Source organism: Pipistrellus kuhlii, unplaced genomic scaffold (assembly GCF_014108245.1).
Source record: "Pipistrellus kuhlii isolate mPipKuh1 unplaced genomic scaffold, mPipKuh1.p scaffold_m20_p_28, whole genome shotgun sequence".
In the NCBI taxonomy this organism is placed as follows: domain Eukaryota; kingdom Metazoa; phylum Chordata; class Mammalia; order Chiroptera; family Vespertilionidae; genus Pipistrellus; species Pipistrellus kuhlii.
The window spans coordinates 1,795,214-1,816,301 of record NW_023425527.1 but is presented as its reverse complement, the minus strand read 5'-3'; the positions used below and the strand labels follow the sequence as shown (position 1 = coordinate 1,816,301).

The window sequence follows — 21,088 nt, the reverse complement described above, 5'->3', positions numbered from 1 at the left end:
TAGCCCTAGTTTTGCAACAAAAACCAAACCAAACACAAACTTTTTCAAGCAAAACTTGTTAATTGCACTTCACACGTTCTGTAGATACCACGTGTTTGAAGGTTATGTCAATACAAGTCAACGCCAAGCAAGATTTTAAACGAATGTTTAAAAACGACATTAATTATTACTAGACCCGATATGTACTGCATACACAGATCCACATACCAGAGAGGAAAAAAAAGTGACTCTTTTCCTTTTCTCAAGATCTAATAAGAAAAAGAGAGACACAATAAAGCATAACATGTATTTAATAAATCTTGTTTTTATATGAATAAAGAACTCTACAAGCACAAAAACAAGTGTTTAATTAATTATTGCACAGGAATTAAGAGTTGACTTTGCCAGTTCTTAAAGGATTAGTAGGGTTTCACCAAGCAAGAGTTGGAAGAAGAGCAAAAGACAGAGGCAGAAAAATACACACAATAATCAAGTAACTGAGATTTACATAACAAGGAATTTGCTTTGGGAAATGGAAGAAGATGAAGACAAGAGAGTAATGTTGCGACCAGATTATGAAAGTCCTTGAATGCCTTGGTAAAAATTCATTTTATTTTGAAAGCACTATGAAAGATTTTAAGTGGAAGAATGAAATAAATAGATCTGCATTTTAAAACTATAATTCAGGCTACACAGTAAGAGGACTGTATATGAGGATGAAAAGATGAACAGAAAAATAAATTAGGAGAGCTTATCAGTTGATCTATCAGGCCTATAAAAAAATCAACTGCTGAGCTAATGCTCATGATTATAAAGGCCTGTTCCACAGTAATTTCAGTGTGAGGGGAAGAGGGAAAACTTGGACCTACTGGGTTTAGTAACTTACTCATTGTAAGGAATCGGGGGGGGGGAGGGAGGGGGGAGAGAGCATAGGGAGAGGAGGCAAGGACGCTCTGAGATTTGAGATTGGGGAATTAGATATGTGTCAGTACCATGAGCTAAAATTGAGGAAACAAGAAGAGAAACATATCTTGGCAAGTATTTAAGGGGTACTCGAGTGGAATGGAGACTTATAAAAGGAAGTTAAAGCTCCAGAAAGGGGTTATACCTAGAATTACAGTTCCAAGAGGCACAGCTGGAGCCATAACAGTGGCTAAGGCCATTACCTGTGGCAAGTATGAGAAGTAAAAAGAAGAGCCAAACACCCAAGGAAAAGCACATCAAAGGAAGAAGAAAAGGGGAGCCCTGGGAGAGCCTGGAATGTGGAAATCAGGAGGGAGAAGCAGAAGAGTGTGCAACTAAAACCAATGGGAAAGAAGGTTGTAAAAAAAATAATAATAATAAGGGAAGCCATTGTGGCAAAATTCCCTAAGAAGAGGTTTTGTGGATGATCGGAACACTCGTAATTTTGGGAAAGAGCAAGGCAGACTCCCAGGAGGATAATGAAAAGAGGTAGAGGGGTTGTAACTAAAGCAGATCTGTGACTCAGGAGAAGCAACAGAATTTAAGAATAGCTTGGCTTAATTTTGAAGTATTTAAGTGTCATAGCGAATGTAATTTAAATCTTAAAATCTATAGCTTGTCATCATGAGGTTTAGAAACACGCAGCAAGCCTTGTCTCCCATGTGACTTAATCACCTGCTTCATTTAGGATTGCCTTAAATCCTGCTATTTGTAAACTGTCCCTTAAGCCACTTTTTATCAATGATACAAAATTTATCTTTCCTGACAATCATGGTTTTTTCAGCCAGTGGAAAATGTTATGAAAGAACGTGGTCTCACAGTAAAATGGAGTATTAGAATTGGGGTGTTGATTTAAGCCTGAATGAACACCCAGTTTGAGGATGTCAGGTGTGAGGGGAGCACTGAAGAGATCAGCCACAAATCCCAAATCCTGGGAAATAATATCAGAAAGTATAAGGAAAGCAGGGAATTGTGTATGAGACACTCAAGAAAGAGAATGATTCCAGGAGAAGGTGTCAGGTTTTATGGGAGGAAATGAAGGGAGGCGAATGAGAATGGCATTGGGACCTTGAAATAGCATTTTCAGTAGAATAGTGAGGCAGAAACCAGACCTGGGGAATAAACAGAATGCAGTATCATAATGAAGCCTTCTCACATATAATAAAATACATTATCTTCTATATACAGTGAACTTGTACATGTAATGTGCCTGAGCAAATGTTTGTCTATACACACACCACACACAAGTACTGAAGGTATATTGATCATTGTTGAATAATTACTGTTTTTGCTCGTTTTAAAATATATAATTGTGAACTTGGAAACTGACATGTCGAGGAGAACGTTAGATGTGTCAATATAGGAAAAAGAGGGTAAAAAACTTACTCTTTGTGAGAGAGATTCTGTGCTAGAGTATCTATATTTCTTAATGACAATTTCATTCATTCTCTCTTCCTCTCCCTCTCCCTCTCTTCTCTCCTTCTCTCCCTCCCAGTGGAATGGAGTATGTCTAAAGACTTCTGTCCTTTGGCTGGGGAAATCATCATGGAAGACCTACAGACCCTGAGATGCACAATTACAGGGCTTACAACGGTAAATGCCAAATCTTCCCCCTTAAACTTCCCATTCCCCTGCTCCTGATTTTTGTGCAGGGATTTTGGTAGCAAATGCCTTACTCTGGAAGCAACAGACAACACCCAGTCCTCTGGCAACAACTGCCATTCATTAAGCGTGATATGTCTGGTATCCATAATCTGAACCCCACAACGAAGTGAGCAGACAGCATGAACCACTTTGTAAGCTGCCATGTTCTACAGAGATCAGAAAAAGACTGGCCTCACACAAGCCTTGAAAGCTGCTGCTTTCTGGATCTCAGTCTAATCTTCAGGGGGGATCAAAGGCTCCGAGAGATCCAATTTTGACTCCCTGTCTGATGGTAAAAATAACAGCCTCATCTAACCCTCACCCCCACAGCCTGGTTGAGATCAGTCATCAATTGGAGTCACACAATTTCCTGAGAAAAATCCTTTTCCCTTGATTAAAAAAAAAAATCAGCTCTCTCAAAAAAGAAGCTATAGATGGTGGTGCTACATTTCTCAGTAACCTGAACCAATTTAAACTGTAAATGAAAAACTAGAACAAACTGTGCCTATTTATTCAACCAATCTAAAATTAAGTGTTAATTATTTATAGAACTATAAACCATAAAAGCATACAAAATGCAAAATATAAAAACACCTAGCAAATCAGTTCAGACGGAAACAAACCCTATATTTCCTCTAACAATTAAAATGCAACAAAACTGGGTCACCAAAATCTTTTTTTTTAATGGGAAAAAAATTTAAGTAAATTTAAATCCAACCTGTAATTTTTTGGGGCCAGGGGAGAGGGGCACAATTTAAATAATACCTTAGAATCTTCACAAGTGAGAGGTAGAAGGAAAATTCTGTTGTTATTGTTGTTTTTCTTAAAAGTTAGTCGATTAAAACAGTTCTATTTAAAGTACAATCCTGAAACCCAGCATTAAGAAGGTGCACCAGGGTACATGTCTTTGAGTTTGAACCACATCATTCAACAAAATGCTTGGTGGTTGGGTCACCACCACAGAATCCTGACTTTTAGTTCTAATCACACATCTACACCAGAGGCCAAAACTGTGAATTACCCGAAAAAACAAACACGAGTGGGTGGCCCCCAGAGATGCTATCAGCAGATGGCAGCCGGCAGGAATGACTAATTCCCAATCCTACAGCTCACATGATGGAAGAGGGCCATAGAGAACCCAAGGGAATTTCCATTGCTTGAAAAGAAAAAGTGTTACGGTGATAAAAATGGAAATCTCTCCACAGAGAATTTCTCTAATATTTGAACTAATTTTTATAGGAATTAAGTTGGTCATCCAATGAGAACAATGCAGACAGTATCCTAATCACATAAACGTGTAGAAATAGATTTACATACCTATAGAGTCTCCATAACCTTGAGGTACAAAGCAACACACATTTTTAGAGAAAAACATTTTTAATGTTAAAAAATTTTTAACTTTGTTTTAGAGTAAACCCAATATTATTAAACCCCTAGCAAAGACCCTTCAGATATTGTTTTGTTTGTTTGTTTTTAACTACAAACACCATTTTACAATTTTTGCAGTCAATGGTTTATCAAATGCTGGCTTCTAAAATGCCCCTTTGGGTTCACTGGGGGAAAACAAACTCCTCAAAGCAAAAACATAAAGCCATACAAAACATTTTAAAAGATTATAAGCAAACAAAAATAACTCCTTAACTTATAATACCAGAAGACATGAAAGAACATGTCATTGTTTTAATAACAGTTTTAAAGTGGAAGTGATATCAAATAATTAACTTTTTAAAAGTTTTGATAGGTGAGTTGAGGATGTTTATTGTAGCATTGTTTATTGTGGCCTAATGTGTGGAAATAATCCAAACTTGCACCAGTGGAGACTGGTTAAATAAATGGCTGTATTTTGCCCCACAGAGAAGTACAATGCAGCAACTAAAAGAATGAAGCAGACCTTTAATGACTAATCTGAAAAGATAATCATTAAAACTTGTTAGTTTCATAAAGCAAGTTGATCAGCTAAAATGGTGATGGGGGTCTTCTCTGGGGGAGGGGAAGGTGAGGAAAAGGTGAGGGTGAAAAAGTACTCTTTTGGTAAACCTTATAAAACTGTGTATTTTAAAAATTGGTGTTTATGTGCTTTGGAGGGGCCAGAAAAAAAAGTAACTTATGATATGTATTTCTTGGGAAATAAGAAAGCAAAAGGACACCCCCAAAATATTTATTTTCATACGTAAACGTAATAGTCAAGAAAAGCTAGAAAGCTACAGTATGGGTGGTGGAGTAGTTTACGCTCAAGGGATAAAGGAGTTCATCAGACATAAAAATCTACTTCTAGGGTAAAAGTGACTAAATAAAATTCCCGATGCATTCTTCTATTTCGATACTTTGCAGGGCCAACAGTACTTTGTTCAAGTCTCGGCTTATAACATGAAAGGATGGGGACCTGCTCAGACCACGACGCCAACAAGTGCCTCTCCTTCTAGTAGGTGGTGGTAGTGAACTCCCTCAAGCCTGGCAACAGGCTCTAACTCCCACTCTCTCCTCAGGATGCCATTGGCATTCATTCCTTCTCTCCACTGCAGGGGACTAACTCAGGGCAGCACGTGGGCCACATAATGAATGAATTGTCTGCAGAAATGCTCCTCTGGAAAGCAACTAAGTGGAATGAAAGGAAAGAGAATATGTAACCAGCAAGACTAAATTTGGTGCCCATTAACCATATGCCCTTCAAAGGTTACTTACACTCTCGAAGTCTCAATTCAACATCTATAGAATGGGTCTGATCATAGCCTTACCCAGGGCTTTTGTGGGGATATAGTGAAATGACACCGTGGCACTGGCTGGCCCACAATACACAGAGCCTATTTTAGCTCTTATCAGTCCTTTCATGATGGGAACCTAGCAAATTTTACATTCCATCAGAAGAAAAACTTTCTTACAAACAGGCACTCTGTTGCACTCTGCCACAAATATAACTGATACTATCTACTGAGGTGGCTGAAAAACCCAGCAAAGCCTCCTCAAATTATTTGAAGATTAATCATTTATGCCTGGTATATCTGGTAACTCTTTGTTAACCAGAAAAAAAAAATATCCAAACATATCATATATTTTTCTGCATAATGAGCCTATTGTCTAAATTATATTGTAAAATTTTTTTGGAACTTCAGGAATGTGATAGTTAAAAATGGTATAACATATTTCCTGTGAGTACAAACTGCTACCTTCATTTTGGAACACAATTTGACATCTGTATCAACTACCATAAGAACATTCATTTCCTTCTAACCCATAATTACACACCTAGGAATCTAACCTAAGAAATAGATGCAGACAAACAATTATGGACAAAGATATGCAGTGCAGCAACGCATTGATATAGTGAAATATCATGTGTGGTGAAGAGAAAAAATCCTATCTAATAAAAGAGTAATAAACAAACTGACCATCACTCCAAGACACAAGATGGCTGCCCCCATGTGGTCAAAGATGGCCACCACAAGATGGCTGGCAGGGGAGGGCAGTTGTGGGCAATTGGGAGTGACCAGGCTGGCAGAGGAGGAAAGTTGGGGGGACCAGGCCTGCAGGAGAGGACAGTTGAGGGGGATTCGGACAGCAGGGGAAGGCAGTTGGGGGGTGGGGGACCCAGGCCTGCAGGGGAGGGCAGTTGGGGGGGACCAGGCCTGCAAGGGAGGACAGTTGAGGGGAACCTAGGCCTGCAGGGGAGGGCAGTTAGGGGGGACCAGACCTGTAGGGAGGACAGTTTGGGGGGCCATGCCTGCAGAGGAGGGCAGTTAGGGGAGACCTGGCCAGCAGGAGAGGGCAGTTAGGGGTGACTGGGCCTGCAGGGGAGGACAGTTAGAGGTGACCAGACTGGCAGGGGAGGGCAGTTAGGGGTGACGAGGCTGGCAGGGGAAGGGCAATTAGGGGCAAACAGGCCAGCCAGGGAGCAGGTAGGCATCTATCAGGCTGGCAGTGGAGTAGTTAAGGGGTGATCAGGCTGGCAGACAAAAGCGGTTACGGGCAATCAGGCAGAGGCAGGCAAGCAATTGTGATCCATAAGTCCTAAATTGTGAGATCGGGCCTAAACAGGCAGTCAGACATCCCTCAAGAAGTCCCAGATTGGAGAGGGTACAGGCTGGGCTGAGGGACACACATCCCCAGCATGAATTTCGTGCACCAGACCTCTAGTATTTGATATTAACTTCATGATTAAATAAATTATGATATAGTATCTATACTACAGAAGAAGATGTTGTTTTACAATACATTCATTGTGTTGAAGAAATTCTTACAGTATAAGCTTTATGTAATAAAATGCAAGATTTTTATATAACATTTAAACTGTGAGTTTGACTAAAATTAGACTAGAGGCCCGGTGCACGAAATTCATGCATAAGGTTGGGGGGGGGGGGGTGTATCCTCAGTCCAGCCTGCACCCTCTCCAATCTGGGATCCCTAATGGGATTGGGCCTAAACGTGCAATTGGATATCCCTCTCACAATCCAGGACTGCTGGCTCCCAACTGCTTGCCTGCCTGCCAGCCTGATCGATGCCTAACTGCTCCTCTGCCATCCCAATTGTCCCTAACTGCTCTTCCCTGTTGGCCTGGTCACCCCTAACTGCCCTCCCTTGCCAGCCTGGTCACCCCTAACTGCCCTTCCCTGCTAGCCTGGTCCCCCCCAATTGTCCTCCCCTGCAGGCTTGGTCCTCCCAAACTGCCCTCCCTGCAGACCTGGTCACCCCCAACTGTCCTTCTCTGCTGGCCCAGTCACCCCAAACTGCCCTCCCCTGAAGGCCTGATTGTCCCCAACTGCCCTCCCCTGATGGCCATCTTGTGTCCACATGGGGCGGCCATCCTGTGTGTTGAAGTGATGGTCAATTTGCATATTGCCTCTTTATGATATAGGAAGGTGTGTCTGTATAGAACTCTCTAAATTTAATAGTGGATATTTGAGTTATGAGTTTTCTTTTTTATATTTATATATTTTTCAACTATTATGTAACTCTTCACCCAGGATCAATCACAAATCAGTGGGATTTCCCATTCAGTATCTCACTTAATCCTCACAACAATGTCATTACTGTTCCATCTTGTGGATAAGCAGCAGCAGCATCAATATCACTAGCAGCATCAAAGCTAACATTTTTAAGACTCATTATATGCTGAGTGTTGATCTAAGAATTTATCATGTAACTCTTTTAATCTTTATAACAAACCTACTGAGTTGAATTTTATTCTTAGACTCATTTTATTGATGAGAGAACTATTAACACAGAGAGGCAAATACACACACAGAGCCGCACATCACCAAACTAGCAAGCACTGAAGTCAGGTCCAAACCCTCCTTCTCCTCTAATAATAAGGAAATAATGAGCCAGAGAGGATGTTACCTTACTCAAGGTTATAACTCTGGTATGCGGCTAAGCCAGGATCCAAGCCCAAACAGCTCAAGACCCACTAGCTAGAGCAGGGCAAACTAGTGCCCCACTATCAGGCAGACAAACCAACTGAGAGCCAGCCAACTATTCCTGACTCCTATCTCTGGTGGATTCAGACAGCTAATCCAGGTCATACAGAGCTTTAGATCACTGATACCAGAGATTCTATAAGGCTCCTGAATTCCCTAGCATTTAATTATTTAAATATTTCAGTCTTATTTAGACATCTTTCTTATTGGAGACTTGTCAGAAATACAAACTGGGAATATTGAAATATTAAGATAAGAAGGGAACCGATCTCTTTCCAAGAAGAAAAGGAAATGGGTATGTATTATTGGAAATGGAGTGATAGAAGAGACAGAAAAGAAATTAAAAAAAAAAAAGCTAGCCTCAGCTCACTTGAAGGTAGGGCAGTGGGAAACCCACTCCAAATGCACACCCAGAGCAAATTCAGATCTGCATGTGGATGTGTTTACTTATAAACATCACATGTGTGGTTCCATAAACAAATTTTATTCGGACACTCATGTGAAGAGCTCTCTCCAAAATGACAAGAACAGTTGTCCAAGACTGGAAGATTCACTTATTGCTTGCTAATTAACATAGCAAAATGGCAGTGCTTTCAAAAACAGCACAATGGATTAGTAGGGGTATCTGGCAAAGAGCTAAAATGCAAACATGTCATTACAGTTGCTGCAGACAAGCCATATCGTTTGGAAAGAACAATATAAAGACATTCTGGTTCTATTTACAAACAGAATATGACATTATGATGTAACATGTATCAGTATTCAAATATTTACCAGAAGACAATGTATTCTAACATGATAGAGTAATTGGAAATTGGGTAATATGTTCCAGTAAGCTATAAACTTTTTTAAATATTTTTACAAAAAGCCTTAATGTGTTTTTATAGACTTATGTTATATAATAAGAGAAAAGGACCCAGACAGGCTTGTCTGAGTTATGATCAGGAAAGCCCTGATATCGCCAGCGAATGTAAGCTCTGCATTGTGTTGCAATTGAAGTGTCTCATTACTAGAACAGTGAACTGTATTATGTGGCACAATCTGCTCTTTTCTTACCACACCAAGTTTATTCCTGTCAGGTTCCTGACTTCTTAATATATTTTCAATTTTCTTCCTCATCCCTAAAGTCTCCTATTTTACGTAGTCGTCAGAACCTTCCAAACATCTATGAGAAAAACTCATTCTTTCCAAAAACCTTGGCATGGTGTCCAGCGTTCACTTGGGCTGCAATTTAGCATTAGCAATTTTCTAATGTATCATAAAGTCATCAGCTCGAGCTCGACTCTGATGTAATAGGACTCGGCTGAAAGAGCCAGGTCCATTTCATCTCCCCTTGCATTGACAGCAGTATTAACACTCATTAGAATGTATTAGCATGTTTAGGGCCAGGCAGTAATTCAGCCACCCAGGAGTCTTACTCAAGCAAACTATGTTGCTCATCTTATCATGAGGATTTCAGATATATTTATTCAGCTAGGGGAACAAACTCATAAGGACCTTTGGAAATCCATGAGAATAATGTTTATTCTCACTGTGACCAGACAACAGGGACACTACAAATAGTACTTGGAGTTAATTTCCTCAAACTTTTCCAAATTTCCCAATAAAAGCCCTTTCCTAGTCCATTCTACCTGAACACCTTCACACAGCTACTCACAATGCCTCACCAGCATTTAATGAGTGTATTCTATGTGCCCAAAGATAATAAGGGAACCAATCTCTTTCGTTACTTCTTTGAAATCTCAAATAAAAAGAGACTCAAAAATTGACTTTATAGAGAAGAAACCTGAGACAAAGAGAAATTAAGTCACAGTTCCTGCCCGCAAGGATCAGAGTCTACAGAAAGCACCTATGCCAATTCCCTGTCTCCAGAGTTGGCCATAACTAACCATACCACACAGATGCCAACCAAGCTCTGACCTTCCTTCCCAAAAGAAAAACAAACACGTGCAGGGTGGAAGTAAATAAGCCTGATAGGGAGGGTCATAAGACTATGTGACAGTCCTGGCCATGCCACCAAGAGTTGAGTAATGTAGAACTGAAATGGGTATCTGTTGGCCTTTGTCTTGTGAGAGGTAAAATGGAGAAGGGTACAAGGGAGAGGGTGGGAAAGAGGAAGGATTAGGATATCTCTGAGGCCTCCTTCTTCATAGGGGATCATCTGATAAGGTAAGAATGTTTACATACTTGCTACTCCAGGAGTTAACTCCCCACCAACAAATACTCTTCTTTTAAGTTATTACTTATACAATGCCTCCTATGTACCATTGTGCTAGTTATCTCATAATCCTCTTATTTAATCCTCACAAAATACTTCAAGGTAGACACTATGCTCCTTTCTCATGTTACAGAGTAGAGACCCTGTGAGAGTGAGTAACTTACTTCAGTTACAGTCACTAAGCTAGGAATCAGAAGGGCCAGGATTCACATCCAAGTTTATTGGATGTGAATCTGCCTCCAGGACTTGTCTGTTCTTTCTAAATGTGCTGTACTACTTGGCCTTGGATGGACCAGTGTAGGAGACTTCTACCTAACTTTAACTGTCATGGCACCTAAACAAGGGAGATTCCACATTTTAAAATAAACTAGGGGGAAGGAATTTGAATTTAAGCTTCCAATATACTTAAGAACTGACTTTTCTAGGGAGGGAGAAAAAAAGTCTAGCATTTTAGAAAAACATTTTAACTAAGAAGAGCCTTCAATTGTTTGTTTCTGAAAGGTTCAGAAAGTAAAACTGTGGGAAGGAAAACAGAGAGAAGAAGGGATGGACTATGAAATGACTGACTGACCTGCTTAAAAAAAAAATAAAAATAAAAATCCAGAGTTGGAGACAGCAGAATTACAGACTTGACATTAGTCCCATGCTGGTTATTACTCTTGATATCATTATTGCCAAATGGAATGAAAATAGAAGGGGGAGAAAAATCTCAGTGGGTATTGCAATTTAAATTTGCCATGTAAGCTAATACTGTATATTTAGAGACTGAGCAGACAGGGTGGTTGGTGGCTCAGAGTATGTGCAGGAGTTGCCGTGCCAGCTAACCAAAGCAGACATTCATTAGAGCAAAATGTAGATTTCCATTTCTTGGCATCTGACATGGGCTCTTTCCTTGGAAAGAAATGTCAATTTGGCCAAAAGTGTGAAACCTACAATAAAAGCATTGGGACTGTAGATTTCATCTAGTCTGCACATTCCCACCCCTTTCTTTCCTACTGTGGAAATCCAGTTGAGACCTGGGGTGTTAAGGAGAGAGATGGCAGGGGAACTGATTAGGACACTGGGTGCTGAAAAGGAGGATAAGGAGCTGGGGGAGGGGAAACTGGATTCCCAAATTCCCCATTTTCTTTTGGCTTTCCATTACCATTTTCTTTTGCCCTAAAACTGCCCAACATGAGAAACCAACCAAAATTACTGTTTTGCACAGAGCCCTGAACAATGGCAGCCTCCAAACCCTTGGCACTGCTTCCTAGCTGTGCAAATGCTGGGTGCTTATCCACAGAGTCTGTGGGCAGCATGAGTAAAACTCAGCTCCCGAGGCAGAGCTGTGGGGAGGCCTCCTCTGCTTTAAAATTTCACTCTGTTTGTTTCTTTTGTTCAATAGACTGGAAAGACTATGACGACAGAGAGCCCAGACACAAGGGACAGAGTGAAGTTTTGGAAGGTCTGCTGCAGCAGGTCCGAGCCCTTCATCAGCATTATAGTTGCCGAGGTAAGGATAAAAATCTGCACTGGGCCATCGACTGAGGTCTCGGTGGCGCCGGTAATTTTAGCAGTTTCCTAACTGGGTCGTACCTTCTCATTCATCAGGGAGAGAGAGATATTAATATTTGTACATCTGGAATCACTTTACAGCACTATCTTGCTTTAACCCTTCAGAAAAGATTTCCCTCTCCTTCCTCCCTTTCTCTCTCACCCTCTCTTTATAAGAATAGTTTGAAAACAAGCACAAGAAAAACAACAGCTGCCATTAGTTCCCTTCCCTTTGAACTGTCCCTTCACAAAACTCTTCAGTGTGCTGAGTCTTGAGGCTATTCACCCTAAAAAGTTTCACCTCCAAAGAAAACTCTGTGAGCATCCCTGAGGAAGCACAGCCATTTATAGCAGCAACAAAAATAGTAAACCTTTGTGTATACTTCCAATAAAGTTTACACATCCAATTTCACATCCAATTTCACATCCACTACCTCTTTCCACCCTCATTTTGGCAATTACCACTGAGGCTAAGTTACTTGACTAAGGTCACAATGCTAGGAAAAGACAGAATCCAGATAGCAACTGAGGTTTTCTGTCTCCATGTCCAGCCTCATTGTCATCACACCTCATTTTGTCTCCCGTCCTTACATCAGGACTGGGCCCTGGACTTTAACCTCGCCCTGAATTTTAATCTTCCCCTGTACTGCTGCTCAAGACAAAGTAGAGCATACCTTCCACAGGCCCGCCAACTACACCCAGAAAATCTCTCGAGGAGCTTTTGAAAGCTTCTCTTCTACTTGGACTGTTCCAATGGGACAGCATTAGGTTTCTGATCTGTGTAATGATTCATGGAACAGGCACTTAATTTTATTTGGAGAATTAAAGCCTCCAAAAGTTTACATTTTCCATGCTCCTTCACCCACCAGATCGCCAACCACATTGCATTCCCTAGATTCAGGGCACTGCTGGACCTGGGAGGTAAAAAAATCAATGGTTGAGATGAAGAGATGCTAGCTGAGTTATGATGAGGTGTAAACAAAATGTTATTCCCAATTACTGTATAAGTATGAAACTGTAGAAATTTTGGCTATAACTAGAAATGAGGACACGCATTTGCAAGAAAATAATATTGTTCTAATGAATGGTTCATTAGGAGAGATAAATATGCATGGGAGAAGCTTGAGAAGGAAACCCCAGAGGGAATTCATTCCCAGAACTCTAGAAAAACTTTACCCAGATCACAGCCTTCAACATTCCACCTTACGCAAGGTGCACTCATGCAAGTATGATCATCTTAACATCTACTTAAAACTCAGCTAGCATCTCTTAGTTTAAAAAAAAAAACAAAAAAAACCTCTGTGAGCATCCCTGAGGAAGCAAAGGGAAATCTTTTCTGAAGGAGTAAAATAAGAATCTATGATTTCTTCATTTTCTCCTTTCCTGCCTCTTCATCATTCTCCTGCCCATTGGTTCCTATATGGCAGGCAAAGGTAATAAAGCAATAGAATAGATAATTATTTGCAATTCATAAACCACATTTTGTTTGATCTTTATCAGAGGGGAAAAGATAAAACTACTCATGAAGATAAGGAAATATTGTTTGTATTACCTAAGGATTTAGATGCTCTCCCCATTACTATTGGATTACTATCCACTGGCCAAGAAATGATTGTCTAAACAACCCAATTATTTCTATGGTTTCCATCAACTTTTATCATGTGCATGCATTTCCTCACATGGATGTAAATATGTTGACTAACGGAAAAACTGATTAAGACATAAAGTAGAACTTCCCAAAAAGGGGGATTGTTTTTTATATTGAAACTAGAGGTCTGGTGCACAAATTCATGCACTGGTGAGGTCCAGTCAGCCCATCCCGATGAGAGCCAATCGGGGGTGGGACAGGCTGGGGCAAGGGGCTGTGGTTGTTCTGCCATTCAGTCACTGGGCTTTTATTATATAGGATATGCTCTGGATACTTAAACAGTACCCAAAGTGCATCCCAAAGAACAGTGGTCCTATAGGATGCACAGCTATTCTCCAGTTGTATCAATTTTCTCTCAATACAATAAGATAACATTACTATTGTTTCAACTGTACCTTCTTAAAGAAACTCCTCATGGAGCCCTCTGACCTCCTCAAATATAGACTGGTTACTGGCTGCCTCTGTATCTGGTGTGCAGCTGTCACCCTAAGATCTCCTTTCACCACCATATTGAGGACTCTTCAAGCCACTCTCCAAGATTAGATTTCTTCCTCCCCCCATGTCTTTCTTTTTCTTGGATTAGTCTCTCATTTTGGGAAGCCTTTTCTCTGGCAGCTTCCTGAGAGGATACTTGGGAGCTAACTTTTGGATACATTGAATGTCTAAAGATTTATTCTATTTATTCTACTTAACATTTATTTAAAGATTTGGGTAAGTATGGAATTTGCCGTTGAAATAATTTTCCTTCAGACCTCACTGTCTTCTAGCTCTCTATCTGATTGCAGTTTTGTATGAACACCTATTTTTTTCTGCTTTCTAAGGTTTTAAGTTTTCTTTTTAAACTCAGTCTTCTAAAATTTCACTATTATGTGCCTTTTTGGGGCTCTACTGTTGTCTGTTGTGCTGCACACTTGGCAAATCCTTTTATATATGGAAGACACCTTGAATTTGGAGATATTTTATTATTTGTTTCTTTGCCTCCTTTTTCTCCATTCTCCCTACAAGAACTCTTATTCAGATGCTAAACCTCAGAGACCAGCCATTTATTTTTTTCCTTTTTCCCCCTCCCTCTCCTCTTTTCCATCCCATGTGCTTTTAAATTTCCCTAACTTTATTTTCTAGGCTTTCTATTATATCTTTCAGACTTCGATAACATGTATTTTTTTTAGAGAGAGAGAGAAAGGAAGAGAGGGAGGAGAGGGGAGAGAGGAAAAACATCAATATGCTATTCCACTTATTTATGCATGCATTGGTTGATTCTTGTATGTGCCCTGAACAGGGATCAAACGTGCAATCTTGGTGTATCAAGACAATGCTCTACTCAACTGAGCTATCCAGCCAGGGCTTTGATAAAATATTTTTAATTTCCAATGCTCGGTTTTATTCTCTGAAAGTTTCTCTTCCAGATTCCTATCATTTTTATGAAGCAATGTCTTTTCTTATTTCTCAGGCTATTAATGATAGGCTTTGTTTCATTTTATATTTTTTCTCAGCATAGTCTCTCCTCTAAAATTCTCTTCTATTTCTTTGGGTTTGGCCTCTGTCTTTCCTGTTAACCTGTTCTTTGCAACTACCTGGTGATCATTAGACGTGTGCTCAGATTAAACAGAAGAGAACTCAATAGCTATTGGGAAGCTCTGAGCACTAAGGCTCTTTACTTACAGGCTTCACTGTAACGTGATCTAGCAAGGCCTTATCTTTAGGAAAGCAGTGAGGCCAATGTCAGGATCTTCGGGTATGTTCCCTTTGGCCAGTCAGTCGCCAGAGAAGTTTCTTTCCAGTATCCTGACTGGGGAAAATACGTTTGAATACCAGTGTTCCAAGAGCCCAGTGGGGAAATACTGTATTCTATATAGAAATTTTCATTTAATCCACAGGTTTTTTAGTATGAAACACCTCCTTCCCCCATTTTTAACTGTACCCTGTGTTTCCCACTCTAAAGACCTGTTTCTCTGCAGAGAATATGCCTTTTTTTTTTTTTTCCTGGAGAGGGGAAGGGGTGTCTGTCTACCTAAATAGGGTAGCAGAGGTAATCTAGAAGTCTAACTATTTACTAAACAGACTTAAACACATCCCGCTGATTTTAGCTCCATGTTTACCCCCAACTTCCAGCAGTACATAGTGCCCAAAGGGTAAGTCAAGTTACTTCTCATCTTTCCCAAGTCTGCTGAATCCATCTGTCCATCTGCTTTCCAGCTACCAAAATTCACTTGCTTTTGTTTCCTGTCCCATCTCATTGTCTTTATAGATTTATGTCTTTGTCTTTATAGATTTTTACAATCTTTTTGCTCTGCTTTTTGTGAGGTTTGGAAAGCAGTATGTAATGAATACATTCAATATGCTGCTTTAACCGGAAGTCCCAGTAGCATCATTTTCAAGCAGGATATAACCAGCCTAATTCATGTTCAAGTCAGAAAAAATGCTTTTGCTTTGTTCTGCCAGGAATAACAGTTTCCAGCTCAAGCTTGAAGCTGGCATGAATGCCTGTGTCAGCTCACTCCCAATTTCTACTATAGGATCATGGGCATAATCACACTGGGCCTCAGCCATGGGCCATCGCCCAGGATTCCATGTCTAACAGCACCAATATGGACCATATTCTCATCCCCACTGACAGATCTGTCACAAGTTTGATGATGGCCCAATCTCAGCTTCCCTTCATTACATTTAGGATAAGAATTAGAATCAGTGATCATCTCATTCAGCTCCATGTTTACAAGTAACTCTACTGCTTTTGTCAGGGAGAGTTCCAGGTTGTAAATAGAAGAGCTGAATAGATGCAATGGGTGACTTGCTCACCATTCTAGCCACAAAACCTTGCACACAGTAGTGTCCCAGCAAATACTTATTCAGTGAATGAATAGCTCCGTTTTTCTGAGTATTGGCATTATTTTTATCTTGGACAACTCACTTACCCTTTCTGTCTCAAATTTTCTCCTGAATAAGGATAATCATCATACCTAAGCCTACAACTATGTTTGTAACCCTCACATATGCTGGGAAAAAACCTCCCAAGAATGCTAGCAGTGGTTATAGTAAAGTGGCAAGATGAAATGGGTGGGATTTTGTTCTTTATTTTCTATTCTCCCTACTTTCTGTAATATACCTATATTAATTTTACAAAGAAAAAAATTTAATCAACTATCCCACCTTATAATAAACTGCTGATATAGAGAGGATAAACAAAACATCCCAGTGGTTTCCCCTGGAGTTATGTTACTCATAGCCAACATTTTTGAGGATCTGTTCATTGAGTTAACCACTGGCATCTCAAGATACAAAAGTTTCTTGTAGGAATGAATGAGCTGAATCCCTACATGAGACTGAGGATAACACTGAGGAGACAGGGGAATAGAAGGCAGGAGGATGGAAAGAAGGTACTGGGAATGTTTTCTGCCAATGGAATTTATACTGTTATTTTTTTTTTTTCTGTGTTCCAGAAAGTTCAAAATTACAAACCACAGGCCGCAAGCAGTCAGTCTCAAGGAGCCTGAAACACCTATTCCATTCCTCAAACAAGTTTGTGAAGACCTTGAAACGGTGGGTACTATAGTTTGTTTTTTGTTTTTGTTTTTTCAGAAAGTTTTAACTTCTCAGGAATCAGCTGGTTTTGGTTCTGAGTAGAAACTAAGTTGAAATTACTTTTTTGTTATTAAAAGAATATGAAGTTCATACCTCCTATTTCCCTCCACCTTTTTCACCCATCCTTCCACCCTTCCGCCACTGATCTGGCAATTATCAGTTTGATCTCTATGAGTCTATTGCTGTTTTGTTCTGTTCACTTTTCTTTATTAGATTTCCACATATAAGTGAAATCATTCGGTATTTGTCCTTCTCTGTCTGACTTATTTCACTTAGCATATAACACTCTAGGTCCATCCATGTTGTTGCAAATGGCAAGATTTTTCTTTTTTTTAAAATCATGATGGTCACTTCATAAGTTATATAAATATTGAATAACTATACTATATACCAGAAGTTCATTTTGTTTACCATATTTTAATTTTTTAATAAATATATCTATCACATTTTTAAAAAATATGAAGTTCATTTTTCTCCTGAGAATTTGAACAAGATAGTAATTTATCTGAGTTCTGATCAGTGAACTTGTGATTCTTAGCTAGAATATGCTCATAGGTATATTTTAAATTATCCTTTTTATGTCCAAAAAAAAGTTTACCATGATTCAGGCTTGGTAGAGGAAAATGGTGGAAGACAATTTTTATTTTGCCTTTTCTTTTTAGGGGACTCTACATAGCCGTTATATTTTATTACAAAGACAATATGTTAGTCACCAATGAAGATCAAATACCGATCGTTGAAATAGATGACTCTCACACCAGTTCCATCACACAAGATTTTCTGTGGTTCACAAAGGTATATTGAGTTTGATTTTATTTACTCCCACTTTGCACCAATGTTACTGCACACAAATCTCTGAAACCTAAGTTAAGGGGTCTCCAGTGATCAAAGTATTGGGGTGGGAGTAAATTTCCTCAAAGGTTTTTCAGTTGTGAGATGCCCTATGTCATACAAAATGCCAAAACAGTGTCTATGCTACATTTTCAAAGCAAAGAAGCTTGCATCCTGTCAGATTGTGTCTCCACTATTCTGAGTTATGGGATTGTTTGGCAAAGACTAAACTGTGGATCTGACTGTTTCATTAACATTCAGATCTTTTTCCAATTGGACAGAGATCAAAAAGTTGTTTCACCCATATCTGAAAATGGACTGGAGAACAAACATCAGGAGTCAGATTTCCTTCTCCCTGCTGTGCTTTGATGCCACAACCTAAATCATGTACTGGCTTGGATGATGATATGACCTCGTGACTTCTTTTGCAGCTGTCTTGTATGTGGGAAGATATAAGGTGGTTAAGGCAAAGTGTGCCTATCTCCATGTCCTCATCCACAGTACTGCAAACTCGGCAGAAGATGCTTGCAGCAACAGCCCAACTACAGGTGAGGGGCCAGGTTTCAACCCAGACCTCGACAGAAATCTGAGAAAACTTGGTCAATTCCATTCCAATCTGACCCAGAAAGGAAATAGTGAGATCCTTTCTCTTTCAGAACCCTATAAAGCATATGAAGGACTCTCAGTTTGCGCTGCTGACCACCTGCTCATGTAGGCAACCTGTGCCTTTAGCAGGAAGAGGAGTAGGGGTCTCTCTTGAAGAGTCTAGGAATGATCCCCAAACAAGAAGTAATAAGACGTGAGTTCTGGATTTGATATTAATAGGCCAACTCATTTTTCCGTTCTGGGCCTCAGTTTTATCACTTGCAAAATAAGAGGAGTTTGAGTAGATCACTTGAAGAGCCCTTGCTGCTCTGGCATCCTGTGTCTCTATGAGTGTATGGAGATGGAGAAAGACACGAAGAAGATATTTTGAAGTGTTTCTTGGCTTGATGCTTTTTGTAAAACACAGGTATTTGCATACATTTTTGCTTTAAGCAAGCAAAACAAACAAATAAAACCTCTTAAAAGCTTACTTATAACCATGAATGTATTCATCTTTCTGTACATAATATTAACCTAATCAGATCAGGTCTCTAATCCCTACAAGAATCTTTGTAGGTTACAGAGTCCCTCCTAGAATTTGAGTTCTAACCAAGCTCTTCTGGGTTTTCCTTTCATTATTTTCTGACATTCTCTGAATTTGTGGTTCCCAAAACAGAAAAAAATCTGCTACATGGAACTGGGGTCTCTAAGAGATCTCTGAGCCTTTAACAGTAATGAGCATCTACCTACAAAGCTATCAGTTACATCAACCCCAGAAATATGCATAACAGGAATCTATGTAAGCTGTGTTTGGCCAGGCTATCCTAGCCAAGGCATAAAAATAGGGTCATAACAAAACAAAACAAAAAAAATCTACAGCTCCACCACCACCTGCAATTACAGAAACTTCATTTCTTGATCCATGCAATAATTCAACTTCCTGCAATAATAATAATTATTGTGTTGCTATTATAAGTAATTCTGCAAAGTAAATCTTACTTTTAAGAATGTTCCATGCTATGTTCCATTACATAAGTGGTTTACTGCCTTGTGTCCTCACTGGCCTCAGATATTTTAGTAAACAGTGCTCTCCATTTCAACTCTCTTGATTGCAGAATCTTTCCCTTCAACTCAAGAAAAAGTTCTTGGAGCTTGGCCATGATGACTATGCTCAATGTGAAGCACTTTTTTCCTTTCATCACTGATCAGCTTGAATTAGACCAATTCACTGTAACTCAAACTGCTCCTTCATTAGGATAAAGTTCTTTCCCAGGAGGCTCAGAGCCCTTATTGGATGGACTCTCTCATTAGCCCACCATACAGTCCAGACATGCTTGGATCACAGACTGAATAACCTTAGGATTTCAAATGAGGCTTTTTGATTGTATGTTTATTGAAGGCTTCCTAAAACACTTTCATCTGATTTCAGTAACACTGGAAGAATCAGACTGTCAAAAGCCAGTGTAGCCGAAACAGGGTTTGGCTCAGTGGTAGAGCATCGGTCTGCGGACTGAAAGGTCCCAGGTTCAATTCCGGTCAGGGGCATGTACCTTGGTTGCGGGCACATCCCAGATGGGGGGTGTGCAGTAGGCAGCTGGTTGATGTTTCTCTCTCATTGACGTTTCTAGCTATCTCTCTCCCTTCCTCTCTGTAAAAAAAAAAAAAAAAATAACATATATATTAAAAAAAAACAAAAACAGTGCAGTTAGATGCTGAGGAACTAGAGGGAAGCTGTGATAGTCAGCGTTCCCTACGTAACTACACCCATTGCAATAGCTCTTGGATTTCCTTGGCCCTACAACTTTTCATAATGAATGCATCAGCCACCTTCTGAGGCATTTCCCTCCTTGTCTAGCTTAGATTCCTTGGCCCATCATAATCACTCCTTTGAAAATATTCTAAATTTCTGGCCACTGTCTCCTTCTATATTATTTATTTGGAAAAATCCCAAGTCTGGATGAATTCAACATGTCTCTACTGATTTTGAAAAAAATCACCAACAAGATGGGGGAAGTTGACTGGTTTTATGTTAAATTCACTACTACAATTCCAACATATAATCTTACCTAGTGATCACATTCTATTGTATTTCTCTACTAAATTCACTTTCACAACTATAAAACAACCATTTAAAACCGTCTCCATTATTCCACATCCCTTCACCTTCCCCACACTCATACCCACATCAGCTGATGAGTTCACTGTATAATTCATTAACAAATGGGAATTAATTATTTTCAATCACCAAATATAAAAGCTTCCTTGCATTGACCCTACTTTCTCTTACTTCCTATTCCAACAAATAGTCCCACTCCTCCTACCAAAGGCTTCTCCCTCAAATGCTCTGATTTCTTATTTAAACATAACTCAAGTCTCCAATTTAACCTCCCCTCAAATCCCTTCCTCAACCCCACATATCCCTTTAACTACAAAATTCTCTTCTCTTTCTTAGACCCAAAGTTCTTGAAACTCTTTCTCCACTTACTTCCTCACTTCCCATTTAATTCTATTGTTTATTGGTTATTATATTATATTCCATAAGAACAATTTAAAACTACTTTTGCCCCAACCTATATTGAAGCCAATTTTTTTGTTGTTGTTTTGTTGTTGTTGTTGTTTTGGGGGTAGGGAGACAAAGGGGACAGTTACAGGCATAAAAAAAAACTTTTCAAAAGAGGAAGAAAAATAAATTGG

At 39.6% G+C, this 21,088-nt stretch overlaps 1 protein-coding gene across 1 annotated transcript in view; it reads left to right on the top strand.

The window, feature by feature from the left end:
• The window catches only part of ANKFN1 (ankyrin repeat and fibronectin type III domain containing 1), a 217,027-nt gene that overhangs the window by 149,723 nt on the left and 46,216 nt on the right, over positions 1–21,088 (top strand). Inside the window, exons 7-12 of the mRNA XM_036454373.2 lie at positions 2,438–2,535; positions 4,918–5,008; positions 11,600–11,707; positions 16,837–16,936; positions 17,641–17,773; positions 18,241–18,357. Coding sequence (XP_036310266.1) covers positions 2,438–2,535; positions 4,918–5,008; positions 11,600–11,707; positions 16,837–16,936; positions 17,641–17,773; positions 18,241–18,357 — 647 coding nt within the window. The remainder of the gene's footprint in view (positions 1–2,437; positions 2,536–4,917; positions 5,009–11,599; positions 11,708–16,836; positions 16,937–17,640; positions 17,774–18,240; positions 18,358–21,088) is intronic.